This window comes from Bombus fervidus, chromosome 10 (genome assembly GCF_041682495.2).
Source record: "Bombus fervidus isolate BK054 chromosome 10, iyBomFerv1, whole genome shotgun sequence".
Lineage (NCBI taxonomy): Eukaryota > Metazoa > Arthropoda > Insecta > Hymenoptera > Apidae > Bombus > Bombus fervidus.
Window position 1 is genome coordinate 9,813,251 of NC_091526.1, and position 24,820 is coordinate 9,838,070.

At 44.6% G+C, this 24,820-nt stretch overlaps 1 protein-coding gene across 2 annotated transcripts in view; it reads right to left on the reverse strand.

Annotated features, from left to right (window-relative positions):
• Nucleotides 1–17,876: 17,876 nt before the first annotated feature.
• Soxn (SRY-box transcription factor soxNeuro) overlaps nt 17,877–24,820 on the reverse strand; it is a 119,299-nt gene continuing 112,355 nt past the window's right edge. The window contains exon 3 of one of the 2 annotated variants that reach the window (XM_072011400.1): nt 17,877–19,081. In XM_072011400.1, coding sequence (XP_071867501.1) covers nt 19,003–19,081 — 79 coding nt within the window. In that variant the 3' untranslated portion in view covers nt 17,877–19,002. The remainder of the gene's footprint in view (nt 19,082–24,820) is intronic. The other variant, XR_011800820.2, reaches the window with a different exon arrangement.

Consider the following 24,820-nt stretch of genomic DNA (forward strand, 5'->3'; position numbering starts at 1 on the left):
TTGAAGGAGAAAGTTGCTACGAGCTGTTGCCGCCGTCGTTCTTAATAATGCTTTTATCCTGCACCCACTCTTTGTCTGCTCAATTTTCTTCTTAGGAATACCATCGATACCTCTTTCAGATCAAAAACTACGTAACTAATAAAATATATCGTTTGAAATTACGGGAGATATCACGCTTCTTCTCTAACATAAGACTACAAAGTGAAATAATAACTAAATTTGTGGAGAACACGGCGTTGGAATACGGCGGGTGTAAAAGTCGTAGAAGCAACCCGAGCACGCGTTAGTCGGTCTCGCGTCTTAATTTCTCCGTAAATCGCGCCATCGTCCAAGCAAGAAGTGGAAAACCGCGTGGCGTCCGATGAAAGGTACGAAAGAAGGGAACGCACGGGACAAGGAAGAATAGGTCGTAGAAAGAGACAGGCGAGAAAGAGAGAGGAAACAGAAGAAAGCTAGCCGTGTACCGCGCAACCCTCTCGTACTTACCCACACGAGCGCGAATCGTACCTGTAAGAAGATTCTCGTTCAAGTCCCTCTTCAGTCTAACGCCGGTGGTTGGTGGCCGGGCGGAAAAAAGGGGATGAAGTCAAAAAAAATGGGAGGTTGGCGGCGGAGGGGGCGAGTCTCATCTCCAGCTGAACTTCTCGCGCGATACACGTACACCTTTTCTCGGCACAGCCACGCGGATCTTCGTGCGAGCAAATATTTTAACGGCGTGGTTGGGGGATGAAGTCGTCGTCGTTTCTTTCCCCTTTCCCTGCTTCTCCTCTCTCTCTCTCTTTTCTAGCGAGTCGCAAACTCCCTGGTCCCACTCGTGGCGCGCAAATGAGGTGGAAAAGATAAAGGCCGTGGCGGGCGATCATTAACATGCGCGCTCCGCTTTCGAGGAGCCGCTGGAGGGTGACTCGGTGGTAGGTTTAGCTCCGCGAGTTTTAGGTGTGCACGCTTCTATGTGTCTGTCTCTCTTTGCAGTCTATATAAACAGAAGGAAAAAAATGTATATAGGTAGATGGCATTATGTACCGATCCACGACGGTACAGAGGTATTCGTGAACACGCACGAACAGGGAGTATCGCATCTGCGCTTGTATATGTGTGTATATGTATATATCTATTTATTATATAACCGTGCTCCCATGTACTATCTCTGGGTGACAGGGCGAGGAGAAGAAGATGGAAAGATAGAAAAAAGAAAGGAAAGACAGGGACGTAGAGAGGAAGGCCAGGGGTGGTGGAAACTCGCGAGGAGATGCCAACCTAATGGCGGCAGCAATTAACAACAAACACCGCTCATTAATCGCGAGAGAGTCCTCGTTCCTCTCTATCTTCCTTCATCTTTCCTTATCTTTCTCCATCCGTTACTCGGAAATCTATCTCGCTTTTTCGAATCGGGCTCGTTCGGTTGTCTTGCATTTTTTATCTCTCTCCGGCATGGCTGTGCGGTTCGCTTCTTTCCCCGGGAGCATCGCTTACCCCTTTCACCCTTCAGCGAGCCTTCCAACCGTCCGCGAAGTTTCCTATTAAAAGGGAAGGTATGATAATAACGCCGCGGCTCTCGACGCGGTCTTTTCACTCGAACGACCAGCAGGTTGTTGTAGGTATTTCCGCGCGCGCGCGCGCGAGTGTGTGTGTATGTGTGTATGGCAGGGAGGGGCGTTACTTTTACGAGGATACGCGCCTCGTTTATCCACCAAGGGATGACGGGGTGAGTCTTTGCTACTCGCCGTAACAATTGGTCAAAACGAAGTCAAGAGACGCCAACGTTTCAGTTTACTTCGGAGAATTGTCAGGGAGCGCTGCCCTCTTATTCGAAGGACCAATATTCGGAGAAGACGAAATTGAGTAAAATTATTTTCCTTGGCGAAGCGAAACCTCGGATTCGCTTCATTCTTCGATCGTCAAAACGCGGGGTGAAAACGCGATCGAATTCGTTCGAGTGGACTCGATCGGGGATACGGCGTAAAACCTTGGACGGCAGGGAAAAAAGGCTGGAGATGGTTGAAAAAAAAAAAAAGGAAAAAGGACCGACTTATCGAACGTTTTAATGGCCGGGTAAAAATCAACGGTCACTGAAAGGCAGGATAATTTTCATCCGCGCGTGACGGAGAAAGAGTTCATCGTCGACCGTTTCCGTTTTTTCTCGTGTTCGGCCGCGTCCTTTTTACGAAATATTCGTGGGGGAGCCGGCGGACGTTAGCACGAGAAGAGTGGAAGGCAAAGCGACGACGAAGAAAGCCAGAAGACGAGCCGAAGCTACTGATCCAGGCGCGAAAGAGGAACAGAAGGCAAGAGAGCAAACTGCGACAGGACATGCGAGCAGCAAAGATGAATCCTGATCACGCACCTTCCCCGTGTCCCTCTCGTTCGTACGCTGCCGGCAGTGCTCTCGTTCCTTCGTATCTTCGATAATTGGAAATCAGCCTGAATATAAATAAACCTCGACGAACCCTCTCGGTTTCTCTTCTCTCGTTCCATCTTTCGCGTGCATTCTTTTCTCGAAAAGGTGCTTCTTCATTTGCATAATGGTTTCTCGTTGGTGAGTGCGCGCCAGCGACAGAGGGACAGAGAACGAAGAATTCGGTTCCTTTCGAGCTGAGAAAAAGGGTCAGTCGGTATCTAGAAAGTTGTTACCTCAGAATTTCTTAGCTGTTTCTTTCCTGCCTGCGTTTCACTTTGGTCGACGGTTAAACGGCGTTAATAACTCAGCGGGTGCGACCGACAGCCGATTCAATTAGCCTATCAAACATACTTTGCAATCGGAAATTGATTAATTCCCAATTAGAACGCGCGAAGAAGAATAGTGGCCTGTGCTACTCGTTTCTGCGAGAGTGTTACGCCGCTTCTTATCGATCCACCGCTTATTACCGGTACTTTCGTCTCCTTCCCGCAGCCACTTTTCGTTACATCGCGCCTCGCTCGAGCAACAGAAAGAGAGAAAAAGGCAGCCGGAACGGCAATTCCACGCTACATCTTGTAAATTGCTGCGATTTAATTACTCGGTGACACTCGGTGCCGCGTCACCGGTCACGGGTTAATTATCGCGTTAACAAGGCTCGATATTAACGCGTTCGCCACGAGGATGAGTTCAGGCTTTTATTTTTTTTTTCTTTCCCGACCTGAAGCTGCTTGCAACCGCGTCTCCTTCGCGAACGAGTCGTTAACGCGAAGAAATCTCTCAAGGACCTAGACTTCTGGTTAAGGGATATCCTCTCGTCGTTGCAAAACGATCCAGTCGCACTGTGAAAACGTGGTTCTGCTCGCGGCCGACGAGTGTCGGAGCATTTAATGAGGAAGGCAAGTGTCTTAAAGATGGTATTCAAGGGAGCTGGTTGGAAAAGACGAGGAACATCCGGGGGAGCTTGAAAAATGGTCAGGAACGCGGAGATTACACCGGCGAACGACGAAGAAACTTTGAAAAGCGTGGTTCTTTTGATTTTCCTAACATTTTTCCACGGACGATTCGCGACTGCTACGGTAGGGACACAGTCGTTGCGCATCCGCTGACAAATTATGTGGAAAAGCGCATAAAAAGGACGCGAGACGACACCATTCAGCGGGACCGCTTGAATATGCAAACATGGCGGCCAGAGAGATCGTTTAATGAGTTTCACGGTGCGAAACACGCGCGGGAAACGAACGCGATTTAAGTGAACCGAGCCACTGTGCGGCGTATTTAATCGTTTTATTTCACCACCAGAGACGCTGGTGAACTATGCTAAAAAATCTAACCCGACTCTCACCGCGCGTCACCTAAATTTTTGCTAAAATTTATTCGTCACGTTCGCCATTCATTATCATATCGCGAATTTCCTGGAACTTTGATAATCCATCAGAATTTTCATCACTTCCGAAAATCCACACTTTATAATTCCTTTCCGACGTTACTTTTGCAAGATTTCCTATTAAAATATTTCGTTTGTCTCGCATCTGAGAGAAGATTAAAATTAGTCGATTAATAGGAAACTCGAGTCACAGATTCGTGCATCCTGACGCTACAATCTCGGTAATTCGCTAGAATTGTCGTATCATCGAAAGATCGATCTTCCTCGATGTACTTGATCACCTTTCCAAATGTTTCTTAATAGAAAAATTTTCAATTATCGCGTTCGCCATCTGTCTCTTATTGTAATTTAAATTCCACGCTATAATTTACTAGAATTTTCCTGTCACCTAAAGATCGATTTTCTACGGTACACGTTCCTTCTTCCCTTAAAAACCTTCTTAAATAAATATGTTTCATTTTCGTTTCAGCGCGTTTTGCATTCAGAAGAAGATTAAACGGTAGGAGAGCGCGTGTCCCCGTCACAAAGGCTTTTTCGTTGAACGGATTCACGCATCCCGAGTAATCGTTCTAGAGGCTTGCGGGTTTCTAGCGGCTCTAGGAGCCAGGGGCAGGTATGTAACGTTGTAATTTCAGATAAGCGTGTCCCAGGAGACACGCATTGTGTCGGTGACCGGCTGCTCTCCAGCTTCCTTTGACGCGGAGCGCGTGTCGCAGGATGTTCTCGTGTGTACGCATACACGCACGTTCAGCTCCCCCTCGTTCATTACGTGGAGAATCGCGATATCTCGACGGTACGACACCCTTTCTCTGTCGAGATTTTCGGGGCTGCAAGGATCCTTGCACTTTGACGCTCGTTGCTTACGTTTATTATTACGATGCAATTGGTTACGTCGTAATTTACGACGATACGCCACTCGTGTCGCATACATTGTTTCATCCGCTTAATTAACGGCATAATTAACGCGACCGCGATAAGTGCGACGAAGAAAGGCTTTTTTATTTTCGGTCGAACGTCCCGTATTTATTTCGTGAATTCCTCACGAAGGAAATCTTTGTTCCACTTGCTCGTCTTGCTATCGCAGAAGAGGAACGTTTGTTTTTTTTTTTTTTTTCATTGAGAAAAATTAACAGAATACAGATCGTATTCGAACGACTCGTCATAGGGAGAGCTAATGGTTTTCATTATCGTTGGCTGGTAGTCATTCGCGGCTCGACATCGACAAAAAGAGTAGGTGAATTCACCCTAAATGCTTGACAGGGGCAAGGGGGAAACAGAGGGAGACAGAGAAAATGACGAACCGATGATCTTCCCTAGGGACGCCCACATGGGGACACAGTAGAATGGGATTCTTAATTAATCTTTGCATTTCCATTAGGATTTACGTTATTGCTTCGGCTGTCCACCAAATAGGTTCTTCAACGACAGGGAGATAAAGCGTGCTGCGTGTTGATACCGTGCTTCTGATTCGATTCGTTCCTCTTTATACGTATATTTTTCGATACGATCGTGCATTTCAAAAAGAAAAAAGAATTATGTATATACCGGCGCGATTGTAATATCGTTACAATATTAAATATCTCGAAGGGTTTGTCTGGCAGTATTTTCAGAAAAGAACACAAGTAGCATCTGTTATTCGGTATCAATTGACGAACCACTTAACACCCATAACGTGTGTAGAGTGTTTGACTTTTACATGGGTTTCGGTGGGCGGCGTGTGGGCGAGCTCCATAAGCTCTTTACTTATGCATTCTCTGCTTAACGTGACGAGAAAATTAATGCATACGCGTTATATTAGATCTTGAAAACACCAGTGCCTCCTCCCATCTGGAGCAAACATTCGAGCGCGAGACCTCGAGTTATGAAATTCTGCAAAATTTGTCCGCTTTGGCCACGCGTACGTCGCTATTACACGCGTTGTTTACAAAGTTCGGAACACTTACAAAAAATTACCTGAATTTGAATAATCGTCAGAAAATTATATCGAAACGTTTAAGAAATATTCGCGTATTCCGATAACTGTTTGTTAATTATTTCAAGGTAAATGATCTCGTTTTATATGAAAGTAAAGTTATTCGATTATCCGAGAAATTCAATTACCCAAACGGTGCGTCACGATTAATTCGCATAATCGAGGTTTTACTTAGAACTAGAATCGAAATGGTTACGTTTTTTAACAGCAGTGTCGAAGTTGCTAAATGTTTCTGGTAAATCGGCATGTGGGTCCGAGTATCTCGAACGGGGCGTAACCAACCGGTCGTTTAACCAGGAACATAATTAAGAGGACCTCCCATCCTCTTCTTTTTTATCCCGCAGGGCTGGAATGTGGGGCGTGAATTATCTTGTGACGTTGCTCGATAAATTTCACCTCGTTGATTACACGAAAGCACATTCACTTCTGCGACGAAAGAAAAGTTTACTCAACGAATTGGTCTTGTAGTAGTGAAATAAAAAGAGAAGGTAGAGCTCGCGGATAGATGGGAAGAAAATCGCGCGAAAAGCACGACGTACGAACATAATATGCATTCAACCGTTCGAGAACGAGCAGCCACCTTTTTCAGCGAGCCGCCTCTGTTTACAAATTCGCAGCGAAGGATCTTTGTTTGAAACCAGTAGTGGGTATCGAAACTTTATTCCACAATGACACGTGCAATATTTCGCGTGTCTTTTCTTTCCAGACTAACGTATGCTAGAGATGTTTGAGTCGGCTCGTCTTAAAATTCGAGCTTCAACTTCGCGTACGATTATTATTTGAATGTTTTATATATTTTGCATATTCTGTACGTTATGTGCATTTTCGTATCTTTCAGTGTTGCGTAAGAGAATTGTGAGAAAAAATTGCGGATTCTCTTCGACAGTGAACGATAATTTCAAAGTGATTGCATCTATACCTTCGAAAGGTAGATCGCACAACAACTGTTCATAAGTGAATTTGACGAATTATAAATTGCTTGTTGCTTGACCCAAATATCCTACTGACTCGAGTAACCCTATTTGAATACTGTAAGAAGTAGCACACGCTTCTATTGTCTTTGCGTCACATTTTAACCCTTCTATGGCTGTAATATCTTCTTGCTCGACTACCAGTTTTCGCCTTTAAACCGTGTTTTTCATTAGAATTCCCGAATTCCATCGTACAAGTGGCGTTGGTCGAAAGTTGGTCAGAGTCTTATTAACTTTGCGTCGTTAAGATCGGGACGAGAAACGAAATGGAAGAATACAAAGTGTTCGTTATTTCATTATGCCAAAAAGCGGCTGGCTTGGCGCAATATATTACGAGTCTTAACGCACCTGCAGGAGTGTAAGCGAAGTCGTAGGCGATGCTGGCAAAGTGTGAGGCCACGGGGCCACCTATGAGGACCTCTTCTCATATTTTTCTTTCCTCTGCTCGCACCAGGCCTCCAGGAATGCGGTCGAAAGGATTTTACTTTCTATTTTACCGTGACGTTTATCGATACTTATTTTAAGGACACCGACGCTCGCACTGGTCTCTCGGTAGTTTCTACCCCGATATTTGTAATTTCTGTATTTTAACACGTAACGCCCGTGAATCTGTAGTTAAAGCGTTGCTTTTAATTGGCGTAACAGAAATATATACAGATACAGCGAGCTGAAAATCGACGTAATATAAATAAAAACATCCAGAATCCGAATTGCAGATCATAGGTAAAAAAAAAAAACACGACAAAACTACATTATCTGCTTCTTGTAAAAAAATAATTTTAAAATTGAATACGTTTTTAGCCAATTTCGCATGAAAATTGTCTCTTCGTTTGATTTCAACGACAAAGTATGGGCTTTTGTCACTTTCCTAAACATTAAAGAAATATCAGTTGTGCGTACTAATATTAATTACGTTAAACTAAGGTGTTTCATTAATTGACTTACACACAGCAGCACCTATATTATCATGACGTAACAATTTTCAACCTTCATAGCGATTTGTGTCGTTCACTGTCGGTCGAGAACGACGAAAATGGTCGCCTGGAAGTACGTACGACATAGATCCGCAGAGGAAAAGCTTGAACGAGATCAAAACCAGCGGTATCGACGAAGAAAGCTCCCATAAACAGGGGTGTTTTAGAATTCGAACGGTGCACGGGGTTGGGTAGCAAACAACCATCAGACGTGCCACCCTTCTTGCAATACGACCACTTCGGCGGCTCCCCGCATTTCATCCTCGAGAGGAATTTGGCCTCAAATTAAAAGATCTCAGCCCAAGCCCCGAATGAAATCTCGTCGCACGAGGGGCAGATACGTTCCCGAACTACGACCTACTATAATCTATACACGGGGTGTCTAGAAAACCTGCAACGTCCATCGAACGAACGTTCGTAAAATTTCCTTCTCACTTTCCAAAATATTAATATCGAGCGTCTTATTATACTTTCTATTTGCAGAAGTCGTTTGGATTCCATTTCTTGGCCAGACTGCTTCAATGGAAAACACAATGGCAATGTAAATTCATTCGCGTTTCACAAACCCGTGAACACAAAGCGGCTACAAATGCTTCCCGCGATGAGAAAGGTGTAGAGCAGCAAACGCTTTCCGCGACAGTTTTAATCTGACGTTCATTCGGGTTTTCCGCGAACTTGCGTGGCTTCCGTGAAAACATATTTCGTACACACCCTGTGGATGAGAGGAGCGCGTACCAGAGACCGACTATCAGGCGTATTCACGGGCTTAATGCTACCAATATCCCAAAATTAAAACGCGCCGGTGGCCCCGCAAATCATTCGCGCAACAACGTGTACAGTGAACAAAAGTAACGATGCAATCGGGGGAAGCAAAATGGAAGGAAAGTGGCCGAATCTCTTTTCCGCTCGCGCGACATTGTTGCCTTCGAAAATGTCATTCTTTCTTTCGTTTTTCGATCTTTCTTGCTTCGTCGAAGAACATCAGCCAAGGTATTTTCGTGGTAAAAATACGACTTTCTTAATCTACACCTTTCATCTGCTGAAGTTAACCGATGTAGCCGCCTGTAAGTTTCATCGTGTCTGAAAATCCGGTTTTCGATTAAGTTGTCTTCATTAGGCAACTTGTCATGGCGAGTTGCTTGCATAGTCTTCTATGGTTACTTTGTCATCGTTTCAAATAGACGAGCATCCATAAGAAAATAACATTTACCCTACTTTCGAGAAACTTATATTTGCGAATCTTATCTTTGGTTGTTCGAAACCAAGAAATTAAGAAAAATAGACTTGCGAAAAGGTTCTTTCTCTGTGCTCTTCGTCCATCGATCTGTCTGAAAATTCATACAACAAGCTAAACGATACAACAGGTTTCCTCGCTATTATTATTAGAGAATCGAAGTGGAGGACTCTGTATATACTTTATTTGTCTGTGATTACATGCGAAAAATTTAATTACCCTTGTAACGGGGTGAGTACAAACCAAGTCAAATGGTATTAGCGTCCAGCCACGGTTGGTGGATTCGCGATGCTAAATAACGAAATCTCGAAGGGTAAACGAGTTCGTTTGGACCCTAGTCGCGGTCGGTGGAGAGCCTAAGAATTTCAATCTGCGGTCAGAAGGGTGGCAGCGATGAAGGGTGGATCGAGAGACAACTCCGTCCGTATGTCCCTCTAGGGGTGCGACGTGATTTCATTGCACCCTCCCGCATGGTCGCCGGGATCAACTTAAAAAATGATCCAACAGCCTCCACGAAACCGATCTGTCAATGCAAAAGCTAATCGAAAGATCAATCTTGCACGCTCGACTTGATCTTCTTCGACTCGTGATTAAGATAACGTATGATAAACTACGTTTCACCTAAATTGTCACTTACTTCTATCTTCTCTATTTTTTATTTTATTAATCGAAAACTACAGGAAAATAACATTAGAAATCTATCTACTATGTTGATCGTTTTCTAATATCGATGCTACTGGATCGATGGTAGACGCGTACATTTTTTTTTAATCGAAATAGACCTGTTTCCAGGTCGTTTCTGATATTATTTAATGAAACGCGCGTTGTATCGCGCAACGGCTGAAAATCCTGGGAAAATGACGCGACAGAAGGAAAAGAATGGGAGTCGACTTGGCTGGTCAGAACGATACGAGCTATCAGAGGCAGCCAACTGGCCTGTTGCACGGTGACAAGCTGCATTTGCATTTCCACTCTTTGTATCCGTCTACGCTAACTTTCAAATTCGTCTATTCAAACATTTTTGATAAAGTCGATGGTGAACAGAGCGCAGAGATTTTAACGCGGAGAAAATAAAAGGTGAATTTCGAAACGCTATAGAACGACTAATTAGGACGAATTAACCGTTCTGCTCTTCGATATCTCTTTTACATTCGTTACAATTGTTAATTGATTTTTTCTTTTTCTTTCTAATTTATTGAAGAAACTTTTGAATTAACATCCGGTTCATCTAAGCGGTTCGAACGTCGCCAAGGGCTGAAAATCGCGTGACTACGTTTAACCACCGAATTCCCTGCCGGTGCAAAAGCAATGACCGAGGTGGAGACTCTCGCGTGTCACGAGAACGCTTCTGTTTAACCACGACATCCTTTCACACGTAAGTAAATAAATAAACGAACAAAGAATATGTGGTCGTTGCGACGATATATGTTCGAGCTCGAGTCGTTTTTAACAAAATTCTGAAGCTTCGAAAGAATTTTTCTGCCAAGCTAGATCGATCATTAGTTATCCTTTCCTTCCCTATTTCGTCATTGCTCGCTCCTCAAAATTATTGTAATATTGCTCCAATTATTCCTTCTGTCATCTGCTACACCTTCTTGGCAGTTTATCATTTCGCTTAAAAAATCATACGAAGTCCTTTGAGCTATGGCTCGATACTAATTCCCCATTACATGCATATAGTAATTTAATTTTGCTTTCTTGGTATTTGTATTTAATTAACTCTACCAAAGGATGTTACTGATATAATTAGTATTGTTGCTATTATTTATATTATTATTAATATACGATGAAAAAATAGGTAATTACAAAGGTGTTTGCGGAACAGAACATCGTTCTTAGTCTCGATGCTTTCAATAAGAATAATGATAACATGGAAGAAAGTTCGTAGAGTACTCGAGTCTAGAGCAAAGTTGTTAAAAATAAACAGAGTCGTTGGCGAACGCGAACAAGCTCGAGACATCCATTGCGAACCAATCCCCGATCCTTTTTATCATGTTCCACATCCTCGCCCTTTTCCTTGCGAACGCTGCGAGGCGATCCACCTTAATTAATGAGTTTATTGGAAACTCTCGCGATGTTGGTCTTGGACCACGGTAGCCCGGAGGGCAGAGCAGCAAGCAGCTCGAGACTATTCGCTCCGTCACTCCCCGCCATTTTAATTTCGCCAAGAAACTTTCTAATTACGAACTTTTCTGATTAATCACAGTAATTAATTAGTAACGTTCGCAAGAAGAGAGAAAATACGAACCTGCTGGATGTAGCAAACTGCCTCCAGTTTCATCGAGTAACGCGGCCTCTGCCACCAGTCTTCCTCCTTCTTCCTCTTTCAGCTTCTTTCACAGATGTTCTCTTCCCGGATCGTTTCAGCATCTTTCAGCTCTCTTCCTCGTCCCGTTTCTCACGCGACTCCATTTTCGTTATTTTTCAACATTCCACGCTGCTGGTTTTTCGTATGATTCCTCTCGCTTCGATCGTCCCGAGGGCAGTTCGCAAACTTTTCCGAACCCTCAAGGATTTAACTCGTATCTTTCGCGGAATTTTTCCCAGTTCCTACGTCCAGGAATTAACGCACAAGTCACGGGTATCGATAACGCTGGCTGTAAATTACGACACGCCCAAGCAGGAACTTATATCGGTGAAACTTTCTAAAGAAGACTTTACAACGACTATATTCGCCTTTTCTTCTTTTCTCCTTTCGTCTTTTTTATTTAAAAGCGCACGCGTCTGAAGAAACAGGCGATAAGACGACGCGTCAATGATTAATACCTAGAGGGCATCGGGTTCTCATCAGCGATGTAATTAATTCACGAAAATGTCCAGCTGTCTTATCTTCTGATGCTCTTCGTCGCAGTTTCTACAGTTCCTCAAAGTTTCGTCGATTAACAGGTCTCAGCAGTTTTCGCTATCATTCGCCAAGTTTCCATGTCAGCCACGTCTGCTCCTCAACGTGGAAAAAGAACTTTGAGAAGCGTTGATCGTTGATTACTCCGACTCGTAATTATCATTGGAAAATGTCTGGGGGAAAACACGAAATCACAAAGTTTCCCTTTTGCCTGTTACTCGAACAGCACTTTCGCAATTGAAGATTTTTTTCAGTATATTCGACGATTTATTCATAGAAAATCCTTTCGAATAACAGGAGGTTACGTCGTCGATATTTCTTATCCTTTGCCTCTTCTCATTTTGTTTTCCTAATAAGATGTTTTGATTGGCTTACCTGCTTCGCACCTCGTGGCTGGCTCCGTGCGAAGTTTCAGCCAGGTAGCCGATGACTCCGCAGGATCACTTGTACACTGCCTCTCGTAAACGAAATAAAATTCTTTGGACGCTTCGAATTGCACGTCTAACTATCCTTTTCCATTTTTATGGTAGGAAATTGCATTAGCGCGTGTTTCATATCGGTTCGTAGAACAATTATCTTTATTGGGAAACAAAGACAAAGCTGGGGACACGCTTAATAAATTAACATAAAATTACAATTCAACAAACCTGAGTGCCCATGGAAAGATCATTTGACTTGATGTTTTATACGATGACGAAGGTACGAAGTATCAACATATTAACAATTTCGCTGTCAAATCTATGCAATTTAAAAATACCAGAAGATATTCCAAGTTGGGTCGGTGAAATGACCGGTTTCGCTTTAATTCGATCTGAGTTTCTAACGTCTTGGCTAACGATTTTTCTTCTCTCGCTGTCCTATCGTTCTACCGTAGTAAAATACGTTTACGCGATGATCAGGAACGTTTTAAAAGGGCTGGTTAATAAGACGTCAAAACATTGATGTCATCGAACGACACGAAAGAAAGTCGAAGAAAAAGAACGTACTTGGCTGCAAGGGACATTAATTGTGTCTCTTCGTCTCGTGATCGTGCATTAATTGCGCGATAATCTTATTGACACACGAACGCTGTAAAGGGCGTTCTTCCTGAACGCTCCTCAGGTATCACGCTTACGACGTACGTTTTTCGAGTTCCTTCTCCTCTGCAGTCTCGAAGGAACCGAACTTCGTGCATGCCATACCTATCATCCGTTCTCCTCCTTCCTTTCCCGGTCGATCTTTCTCTTTCTTCGCGCTTGGTCTCTGTTTCTCGACGTATCTCACGATCGTCGAGTCATCGTGTAATGACGTGCCGGCTGTCAGACCGCGAGGCGAGGCAGCACAATTCGAGCCACGAAACGATCGGTGCGCGGCATCGTCGAGAAGACAAGGGATGGAAACGCGGTCGTAGAGGAGGTGGAAAGGGGATCGAGAAAAAAGATTAGGAAGTTGAGAACGAAAAACGAAGAAGTTAAGGGAAGCGTGAAGTGTAATCTTGGAAATATTATTTGTCTCACACTGTTGTATCTTTGGTTTCTACGAAACGTTCATTAAACGTCGATCGTATTTTTCCATTTAACAGCTTCTTCTCATTTCTGGCTAGTTTCTGTCAAAATATTTCTCCTTCCATCGAAAAGTGATACGTACTTATCACGTTTTTTTTCTGTAGTCTTCGATTATCCATTCGAACGATAGTATTAGTATTAAAATTAAAAAATCATTCGTTTTATCGTTTTCTCTTACAGATTCCTCTTCCAGAAAATGTGTATTCTATGTATGTCTACTACATACACCGTGCTGCGAGGAGTGTTGCTGTTAACGATCTCCGAAAACTGTATTTCATGAACGTGTTCGCGAACGATATGCAAACAGATAGACCGTATCGAAGTCTACTCGGCTCGTTGATCTATTCCATGCGACTTTGAGCTCCACGAAGAGTTTCAATCGCGACTTTGTAGGATCTAGAGTGCGACTGATAATATTATATAAACGAAAGCAGGATTACGTATCAGGTGAACAGGTTTGGCGCGATAACGTGGCATAATTAACCGCGGCTGGGAAGAAGGACGAAAACACGTGAAACGGAGCGGATCTAATTTCGTCGAGGATTCTGACACCCAGACGGACATGAACGTGAGGTGAACGTTATAGGCGATATCCGTAATGGCGATGACGCGCGGACAATGGTGCGTGGACATAAATACCACGATCAGATCTCCGGACACGCCTCCGATTAAATTAGGAACGCTCCGAGTGGCAAAAAACGATTTAAGTGTTTAGACGCTCGAGTGGATCGTTCTCGGTTTAAGGACGCTTCAGTGTTACTGACGGTGCCGCGAGGCTGTCGAAATCATCATCGAACATTTTCGAAGAAAGTATTCCACTTACATTGATCGTTCTCGAGTCTGATCGCTGGCTGTTTGTTCCTGTGAAAGCATCCAAAATCGAACCTCGGTAACTGGAATCACAGAAGGGAAAGGACCAGAAGAAGAAAAGAAGAGGATTCATTTTGTTACAGCAAATTGTCGACAGTATTATTGGCAGATTGAATATTAGTCAGTGGTGAGAATACAAATTGGTCAATTCCATAAATTAAAAAGAAGAAGAAGATAATGGTACTGTTTTTTAAATTTATCTTTATTTCATTTGATAAGTGATTTTCCATCGATTCGATAAGTATCTCAATACCCATGAACGAGGATGTAAACGAATTATATTGGATGATACACGATCACGCTCCGTTACCAAGATCAAAATTCTAACGTCACTCGAAGATGAGTCGAAATCTCGACCGTGTGCTTGTAAATACGCGCGTAATCTAATAACGAGATTATCTGAATATCGATAATGGAAGCAAGAAGTCAAAGCGAGTACTCGGAGCTTAAGAAAAGGCAGCGTGAAATAATCAGGCCTACTCGGCTCGTTTCTGGACGAAACAAGCTAGAAAACGAATAGGACCACGACGCGGTTACGTCGCGAGGCAAAGAACGGAGTGGAGGAGTCACGATAATTCGTGTGATCAAAGCGACCGACTCGTTGGCATCGTCTCACCTTTAATAAAGCTATCTGGCATCTCTAATATCTCTTCTCTGGTTGCCCCTCCAGATAGAGCGAGGAGGCGCGGCGAAGAACGAAGGAGAACGATAACGACTACGAGGAAGACGAGGAACACGAGAAAGGACGTAGATGGAGAACGACTAAGAACAGATGGAGAGGAACGGGAAGAAGGACATCGACGTCGAAGGCTACGAGGAACTCGGAATAAGAGGGAAGAAAAGGAAAGAGATCTCGAGGTTCTTTGCTCTAGACACCTTTCCACAACGAGGCCTTGTTCACCTGGAGAAAAGACACGTCAGCCGTGTACGCACCTCGTCTCTTTGGGGCCATCGATACGACGACGTGGATCCCTTCTTTTCGTTCTCATGGTTACGTCTTTCTCGCTTTATTTCCTGAGTCTTACCTTATTATAGTTAGCATTCGCAGCCGATGGTTATCGACGACCGCCGTCAATTAAGCAATTATCGACACCTTCGACTCGATGCCAGTGAGAACCCAGCCTGATCACCGCGTCTGCTGGCTCATGGCCTCGAATATCAATGGTACGATCGATACACTGCGATCAGATCTCGTTGTTTGCTCTGTTTTGTATTCACGAAATTTTCATACGATACTAGCTGTGTCTATTTTTGGATAGGTTACTTGTAATTCTTGTTTTTGGCTATTGTCACATAAAAGATTAAAGGTAATGATTCTTGGTTTAAGAACGTCCCGGATGTCGATCGTTGAACCGATCGTAGCAAGCATCGAGATTCGTTCGCTATAGTTCTGTTTTTCGTACACGTGGACTTTTGTTATAATTTTAGCGATGTCTATTTTAGAGTTGCTTCTCGATAACTCTTATCCTCGGCTACTGCCAATTAAGCAATTAATGCAGGGCTTCGTAGACCCTTGGAAAGTCTTCGGAGATAGTCTGCCGTAGACTCAAAGATACGGAAACGTTTCTATAGACTTAATTGACCGTGGCGAAGGAGCATCGTGCGAGCCATTAGCGAACTTATCGAAGTCCACCGGGGTAGTCCATCAACAAACTCGTTAAGTTGATTAACCTCCGATGCACCCCGTGACTTCTTGCACAGCTAATAAATGGGGGATGTGTAGATAAAACCGTGAAATATGGAGAGTTATTAATTTCACGGTTAACGATTGTCTGCGCCGGGTTAAAATAGATTACGCTGTGTGTTCGAAGAGTAGGCCGGTTGTTCTTCTTATTTCCTTCGAGATTTGGTTTAACAAGTATAATCGTCGATATAGATTCAAATTAGATAGATTTTCATACGATAGAAGATCATTTACTTCGAACTATTTTATAGATACTAATAGTAAGAAATAAGTTACGCTTAACAAGAATTTAACGCCTTCTATTTTTATATTACAATTTTTCTTACAAACATCCATTTCCAAATGTCCCATTAATCGGTGTTTCGATAATCGATCCAGTCTGTTAATCGGTTTTAACAATCAAAATCTCCCTGTTGCTCGCGCTTAAAGTATTTACAATCGAAATCGAACGCGTACGCGAAATTGGGAGAAATTTCGTTCAAATACAGTCATAGATTTCGTTGTCAGATATGGCGAATCGAACAACTATTAATAAACCAGTAGAAAGCAGCGAAACGAAGAAGCTCGAGAAATAAACGATTGGCGTACGGTTAATTGGTGCGACAGAATTTCCTTAAATCAAAAACTGTCATCGGTACGTATACACGTTTATATCAGATATCGATCTACCGTTATTTACGATGCTAACCGGATCGTGTCAACGTAACAGCTTCCAGGATACCGGTGTCCTGATCACGTTCCGCATGTCCCCCGCCGTGTTGTCCTTACAGGACGCGTTTACGCCGGTCGTACACGCATATATGCGTGTAGCAATTTACTGGCCGAAGAGGAGGCGTCGGGCTACATAAATCAGAAAGACAACGCGTCAGCTTATTAACCACCGACGATTTATTTCCGCCTGTTGGTACACGGACTTTCCACGCACTCATCCGCTTCGTTGCTGCACCGAAATGTTACGACAATATTGAAAAATTCCTAAGGAACAAGCGGCAGAGTAGTTGATATCGGAATTCTTTCAAAATTACATGGAAAAAACTTCGATGGAATAAAATTCTTTCTCTAAATTGAAAATACGTGATATCTTGCTTTGTTTCGCGATAAATATTTCGAGAAACGTTATGGAATTTCCTATTGTCAGCAGACAGCTTCCTTTCTGGTTTCCTCCTTATCTGCTCGAAACGACCAAACGGATGCGCGTGCATGTAAACGAATTCCAGACATAAATTTACCGACTTCCGCTCTCCATTCAGCTGCAAAGAACGCCGAGACATCGGTACATTCGACGATACTTCCGGCAATTCTTGGAAGCTGTCCCCCTTCTATGATAATGCTACCAATGTCAGGTGAAAAATAACATTTGCTCTGCGCGCTCCATGCGTTTCTGCGTCTGTTTGACATCAATTTTATATCCAATTTATAGCCTGTATCGTGATATTTTCCCTTTACCTCTCTGTTATTGCATAGTTTAATGTACGATTGTTGGACAAAAAAAAAAAAAAAAAAGGAAAAAAAAAGGAAAGGACAGGAAAAAGGGATGAAAGTAAAAAGATATAAAACGAACGAGGCACAATCGGAACAGAATGCACCGTATCAGGAATGCCAGGAAATATGGCGAAGTTAATCGTGGCGGGGAGGGATCTACTGCAATTAATCGAGGGAGGAGCACGTCGGATTTTAAGGACTCCTCCTGGTGCGTGAGGACCCACCGCGGGTTCCGTCTTCCGTTATTTATGTTGCTGGATCCAAGGAGCTCGGGGGGTCCAGGAATGTCCACCGTTCTTCCAAAATGCGATTCGACCGTGACTATTAATTATTTCTGACCCGCTCACGCCTAAGACAGTTCCGACACCGAGCTAGGCATCTTCGAATTACTAACTTACCTTGGAGAGAATATTTTCTCCTCTTCGAAAGACCTTCCTCCGGTTAAAGTCTTCAAAATCTTGGGAATTACAGCAAATGGTCGAGGCCAAAGGGATCTCGGGGAGAATAAATCAAGACCAAGCGTGTTTCGCCGATACTTTATTCACCCAACCGTCTCAATCTACGCAAAATCGCGATTTTTCCTCCGCCGCGCAGTCGTCTCTGTTTCACGAACGAGCGTCACGCTGCGCAAGAGACGCGGGCGTATATCTACGATCGCGTATATTCCAGTGGCATACGCGCACGCTTGGAATAATTAACGAGAAAACGTCAGAAAGGGGAAGAAGCCAGCAGGTAGAACAGAAATAAACCGTCAGAGGCACGTTCTCTCCGATTTTACCTGTTTCTTCTCCAATTTTCAATTTATTTTAACGCCATCCTCTCGAAAGATGTCGCAGTTGCTACTAGTTTTTTTCTTAACCGCGTCGTGGTCCTCGAATTTTTACGTTCTGACCTCACTCTTATTTTAACGAACAGAGACATTCTCGATTTTTTTAAGAAACGCTTTATCACGCGTGTCGATAACAATTCATTCACGCTTATAAAATTTATTATGAACGAAAAAACGAGTCAGCCTTTTAAATAATCCGAAACAGAAAGGTGACCGAGAACAAATTTCTCGGTCTGTTTCTTTCTTAAGTGTCGTTGTTTGGAATTGGCTTGGCGTCGCGTATCGAGAGAGTCGTTATTTCGACGAAAAAGTCGGCGAGATTCGCGAATGATGAGGGAAAACGGAAAAGACAATGCGAGAGGAAACGCGAACGAACGACAAAACAGCGTGGTAACATCACGATTTATCCTCGCACATGGTTGATTTATAACGATGCGTATAGTCACTACAGCACGACGTCTCGGGCCTCTCATTTGTACGTACTTTCTCTCATTTGCGGCCGCGGAACCCACCGAAAAGAAAAAGAAAAAAAGAGCCAGTGGAAGAGAGAAAGAGAAACGGACGAGTCGTGAGTGGCGTATGAATTATTCAACCGGCAGCTCTCGTTTGCCGCGCCGTTGATAATGATAATCGTGGATCCCCCGGTAATGATAACTGTTCGTCGATCTCGTTCGTTGGACGGATCACAATAATAGCGACACTAATCACACGTTGATGGTCAAACACCGTTTGATTAATTCGTAAGACGTCCTTGGCCATCCGTATCAACTGCAACGTTGAAGAACGAATACATCGGATGTATCCTTGGCTTTATTTTTTTATTTCTCCGAATAGTAGGAATCCCAGGAAGAGATGTTTGGATGTTGATCCCCGTACCTCTTCCACATGTATCGGTACCTGGAACAAACAATCACGATCTACGGTTGCAAACTTCAATTACTCTGTAATCCTAATATTAGCTTGATTCTATATTCTTTTTATTAGTTCGATGTATTTTAGAGAAGTTTACGTTTAACCGATGTTATTAATATTTATTAAATACGCAAAGGGGTTGAAATATTTATATATATTTCAACATTTAATCGGAGAATCGAACGCGAGGAGAAGTTTCGACGTGGAATCGGGACAACATGTTTGAACTCTAAAATTGCTTTCCCATGAGAAGCGAAGAACGTGACTTATCGCATCCTTCGCCTGCGATCTTCGCATAGCGAAATATCTCGTTTGCGAAGGGATGACAAAGTTTTAGTCAAAGAAGTCGACGAAAATGGGAAAAAGTGGCTGCAATCAAAGCGGAAGAGGAGTTCAGGTAGATATGTAGAAGGTGATCTGCACCGCGACCACGTTGCACGGAGGAGCACGTCGCTGTAGGTAAAACGTACCTACGGCATCCTGCCCTCTCCCCCTTCCTTTTTCCTGCCCCTCCCGTGGATCTGACCCACCGACAGTGGCAGTAGCGGCGTGCATAACAGGGTGGACGTTTAACATATGACCGGCTACCAGTGTTATTAATGCGCCGGTAGCGTCGTGCTCGGTTTCTTCCGAGCCCACGTACGGTGCCTACGATCCCGTAGCCGGGTTGGGGCCACCCGCGGATCCTCCCTGCTCCACCAGGCCCCTCGATCGCGGACCCACAAGACCGAGTGGGGTAGCCGAGGAAACGGCACACACCTAGACGTAACACGACACTCGGAAACTGCACCGCGACCACGTCATCCTTCACTCATCCCTCAACGAGTTATGTCTTCCTGCTGGCGGCGAGTCTAATTAATATGTGTTTAGGCAGAGACAATCTACCTGTCGGAAGGTACTAGGCAGCCGAGCGTTTTCAGATTCAAGCGGATATCGGAAGATCGTACGTTGCATTCCTAAAAATTGATGATCGAATAATCACCTGACGTTGGAAGGATCGACGGAAGAACCTTATTCCGAGACTGGAGAAGGAGGAAGACGTTTTTCAATGTATCTGTAGGGCGTTGATGATCGACCAAGTACCTCGACGAGGTACCGTAGACGATGAACATCGTCCTTTTCGCTCTTACGAATCGATATCGTCGAGCCAACGTCTTACGTACGGCGAATCGAATTAGTCAAGAGGCAAACAACCGAGACACACTCCATTTTCTGAATACATCTTAATTTTAGTATCAGCATCTAATTCTCCGGAAATCGAACGATCAATCTCGGGAGAGTTGATGCTGCGAGCGACTCGATCGACGAAAGAATCTCATTTTGCGTCGTTCGAAGGAGCAAGACGTCTTCATCGAATATCGTTACATTGCCACTGAGCAAAAAGTCGAAAAGGGGGAGAAACACGAAAAATCGTAGAAAAGGAATAAAAAAGTCTTCGTGGGTGTGCCTATTTGTTTGAAGAGGGGCACACGGTGATTCCCCGTGGTCGAAGGAAGCGTCCAGCGCGATCGTGCGAGCCTATAGGCAAATATCTCCCGCTCAGCCAGGACATTAGGAGTTCTCCTGCGTCCGGAGGATTATAAATCCTTAATACAGATCGGCACGCGATGCCCGGCTCGTTAGGGTGATGCATGGCCGACTCTGGTGTCCCGGGGTGTACGGTAGCCGGTACCAACACAGCCGTGGCTGAACATTCGAGAGGCTCGTTCCTGCGGGAACGGCTACACCCTCACACACCGGCAACCACCAGGTAATAATGAGAGATCACAGATACGGCCCGATATTAATTGTGCGCATCGAGTGTGGCGGTGGTGTTGCTGTTGCTGCTGCTGCTGCTGCCTTCGGACTCGGGGAGAGAACTGACTGCTACCGGCTTACACCGATCCTTCGATGCGATATGTGCGATATACGATACAGGACCGTGGTCCTGATCCTGCTGCTTCGTTCGCGAAAAGGCCATACACGCCCGAGCCTGCCTGGTCCACCGCCTCGTGGACAGTTTTATTGCGAATTTATTTCCACTTCTTTTCAGGATCTTTTTCTGGATAGGTAGCAGCATGGCGGTTTTTTTCAGATATAGCAATTGGTTTCTTAAGGCAGCGATTTCGACATCTCGAACGACAGATTAATCAAAGACAAAAGGATACAGTTTCGATTATGATCGTTGTGTCTTTGTCGATTACAGGATCGATTAAGGATTGTATTTTGGAATTCTTCTGCGAATTTCTAGATTTCCTGTACAACCATGTGGAGAACGTTCCACAGTTTGTTCCGCGAGAATACTTCCTCCCCTATCGACGCGGGCCTACTTTGAAGATACGATCTGAAAACAAATTACGATCGCTGCTCGCGCTGTTCTGCCGTTTGCTCGTCCTCCGCAGCTGGATCCGAATAATCGCCGCCCGTTAGCGGCCCGAATGAGATCGCGTCTTTTTAAATCGATGCGCGTATCGTTGTCCTTTTTCTCTATCCCCTCCACGTGGAAGGCGTCCTGGATTTATGCACCGGTAGTGTAATATGTAAGTTCCCTTGAAATTAACGTTCCACGCCTCGTACCAGTTTGCTTTGATAACGATCTGAGAAGAGGCCGGGGACCTTCGCAACGAATTGTCTTCTTTTCCTTTAGCGTCATTGAATAAGCAAACGAGACGCAAAAATATTTCGCCTGCATTAGGAGCAAGTTAAAATAGGTAGAAAATAGCATGGAAAGAGGAGAAAATGAAGAAGGAAATGAAACGAGAAGGGAGGGGCAAGAAAGCATGAGAATTATGGAAAAGCGGAGCGACACAGGATAAGAAAAAAGCAGAAAGTTTAAAAGAAAGAGAAAAAGGGCAAGGAATATGAAATTAGAGATACAAAGTTTACAGATATTACGCGAATTATGTAAAACTTTTTCGACCAATTTTCCTGAAATTTCGTACAATTCCACTCGCAGCGCGAGGAATCGATCGAAACGCTCGATTCAGCTCCTGGAAAGTTTTCATCTTGTGAAACTAGTCTACCGTAGTACGCGCAGCCACAATTTCCAGGAGCGGAGCAAGTTAACCCGAGCACGGTGTAAACTGGTTTAAGCCAAAGCCAGCGGCCGCTAGAAGCATAGTTTGGCAAAGCGCGACCCCCTTCGTAGCGTTCGTTGAAGTTACAGGAACGTCTCTTTCTCGGGAAACCGAGACGATTCTAATCCACGTGGCCAGAAAGGAACGTGAATCACGCGGGAACAAGAAAACGTATAGGGTTCCGTACAAAGTGGTGCAGGTGTATGTGCGCATAGCTCTCTCGGACGGTCCGTCTCAATCCGGATTACGGTAACACCTGGCCATCCGCAATTTTATCATCCTCCGTCCCGGAAGGATTCCAATTTTCTTCTCCCGTTACGCCAGCCCTCTTATCCCAGCCTCGCTTTGCCTCGTCGACCGCTTCTCCTGCTCGCTTCTTTTTTTTTTTTCTTTTTTTCTCTCTCTCCGCCGTCTCTGGGAGACTCAATCTGTGTCTCATCGTGGATTATTGGGATTTCCTGCTGGGGGAGGTCGGAGGAACGAGGAGGAAGTTGGCTGGCTGCTTGCCTCGACCGTCTGCGCCAAGGGAATCGGTTAGGAGAAAAAGAGGAAGAAAGAACTGGTTGACCAGCGCGAGCCTTTAATTCTTTTGCTCGTGAACCGTTCGACGGCCATTCGCTTCCAGTCGAAATAAGGAGCTCCGCTGATCGGTGATTTCGTCGAATTGTCCTGGCTGACAATTTACGCTGGCGCACCCGTGCTCCGCTCCGGGTAAGTGGCACCGGGATCCTGGGATTTTTAAGTCTTCTTCATCCCCGTTGGCGTCTCCTTCCTCGAGGGACACGGAAGCGCGGATTGCAGGATTTTTAATTTCGTCTTGTTCTTTGGTGGTCCGGTCGGTGGTCTGATCGGTAATTGCGGGGAACTTTCTTGGAAATGGTGAGTCTGCGAGGAGGCTGGTGTCCCTTCCACGTGCTCCGTTCAACGTTTAAATATACGTGGTAAATGAAGAAGAGCTGAAGTCGCAGCCAAGATAGAGAATTTAGAATTCGCTCGAATCGTATCGCTGATGAAACATCCATCTCTTTGACTGTTCGCTTCTTCGCCAGTTCGAACGACGTCATCTTGCAAGCAGATTTATCGGAACGTTCTCGCGGTCGCGACTACCGATACAAATAATTCCGAGGACTATTGCTCGCTCCGTGGCTCGTCGTAAACCTTCGAAAAGATCCTCTTACGTTCGAAGGGTCAGAAGGAGACGAAGTTCAAGAAGGTCGAAGACGATGGTGTACCGCGATGCAGATAGCGAGCAGAGAAAAACGGTTCGACGGGACGCGAAAATAATGATTTCCCAACCACGAGATAATTAGCGTAAGCGGCTTACCACGCACGACAGGATAGCGAGAACGAGGGGGAAGCAACGATTCGCGTTAAGTTGATTCGCGGTTACTTCAAAGAAGACCTTGAGCCACCGGCTCGTGCGGACGAACTTCTTTTTGCCGTTTCGCGGGACGGCGATGCACGAAATCGATCCGCGATGATTAATTTTCAATCGCGGCTTAATTACGCCAGCCTACGCTAAGCACGATCGAGGAAGCGCCCTCGGAATGGTGAAAGGGCGATTTGCACCGATAGAAAGAAGAAAAAGGAGAAGAGAAGAACGCGGAGAAGGAGAAAAGAGGAAGAGTAAAAAGAATGGAAAAGAAGGTGGAGGCCGTGTCCCTACGGTTCTCGAATAGAAGGGACGTCCCTTCGTCGGCCTCTCTCCTCTTTCTCTGGCAGGATTGTGTCCAAGATGGAGGGGTCGCGAAGCCATGGAGGGCGGACGCGGGACACGATTGCCAGGAACACGTGATTAGATGGCCCTCCTTCCACATGATTCTCCAGATTGGACACCCCCTGTGTCGCAGAGGGACGTAAAAAAATGCAATCGGCTCTTACCGTAATGAAAAAGAACCGTCTCTGGGTAATTCGAATGAACGATGGCCCCGCTACCGTGTCCACGTACGTGTGCCTCTCCTCTGTCTTCGTAAATGCGCTCTGTTTTTTACCGCGAGTGTGTTCGAGTCGAGGGTAAGGGCACGCTACTACCCCCTCGCGTTTGCCGCAATTGCAGCTGTCGCCTTTGAGGATATTTGCTACTCAATGCGCGAATCGAATGATTCGTATAATCCTTATAACCGCTGTCATTCTTAGAGCTTCTTCATTAGGTTATTCAGATGTATGCCTGTCGTAGTACGTTATCGTATAGATGTATTTCAGTTACGTTAAAATTACGGTTAAATCGGCAAGATGGGAAACGTGATAAGCGCAATAAGCTAAGCCTTTAATTATTATTAATTTCCCATTAATTTACACGCTATGGGAAAATTCACATACTGTTACTAGGCATTAACCCCAAAGCATCCGGATATTTATGAGCGGCATTGTATCTAATTGTTTTCCATTATCCCTAATGGTTTTCAATTACGTATCTATTATCGGTGAAATTGTTCGAGTGGGCGAAACACGCTGGAAATCTTTGTGTCTACAAAATGAAATGCGTAGTTTCGGGCTTCCACACGACGAGAAACAAGATCCTATGCCAGCGAGGGCAAAAAGCCCATGATTCCCGTGATTCATGAGACTTTTTACGCTGGGTGGCCGGAATAATTCACCCTAATGCTCCTGCTAACTGCCTGCGGTCGCAGCGCGCGATTGTTTATTGCCAAAAAGCATCTCTTTAATA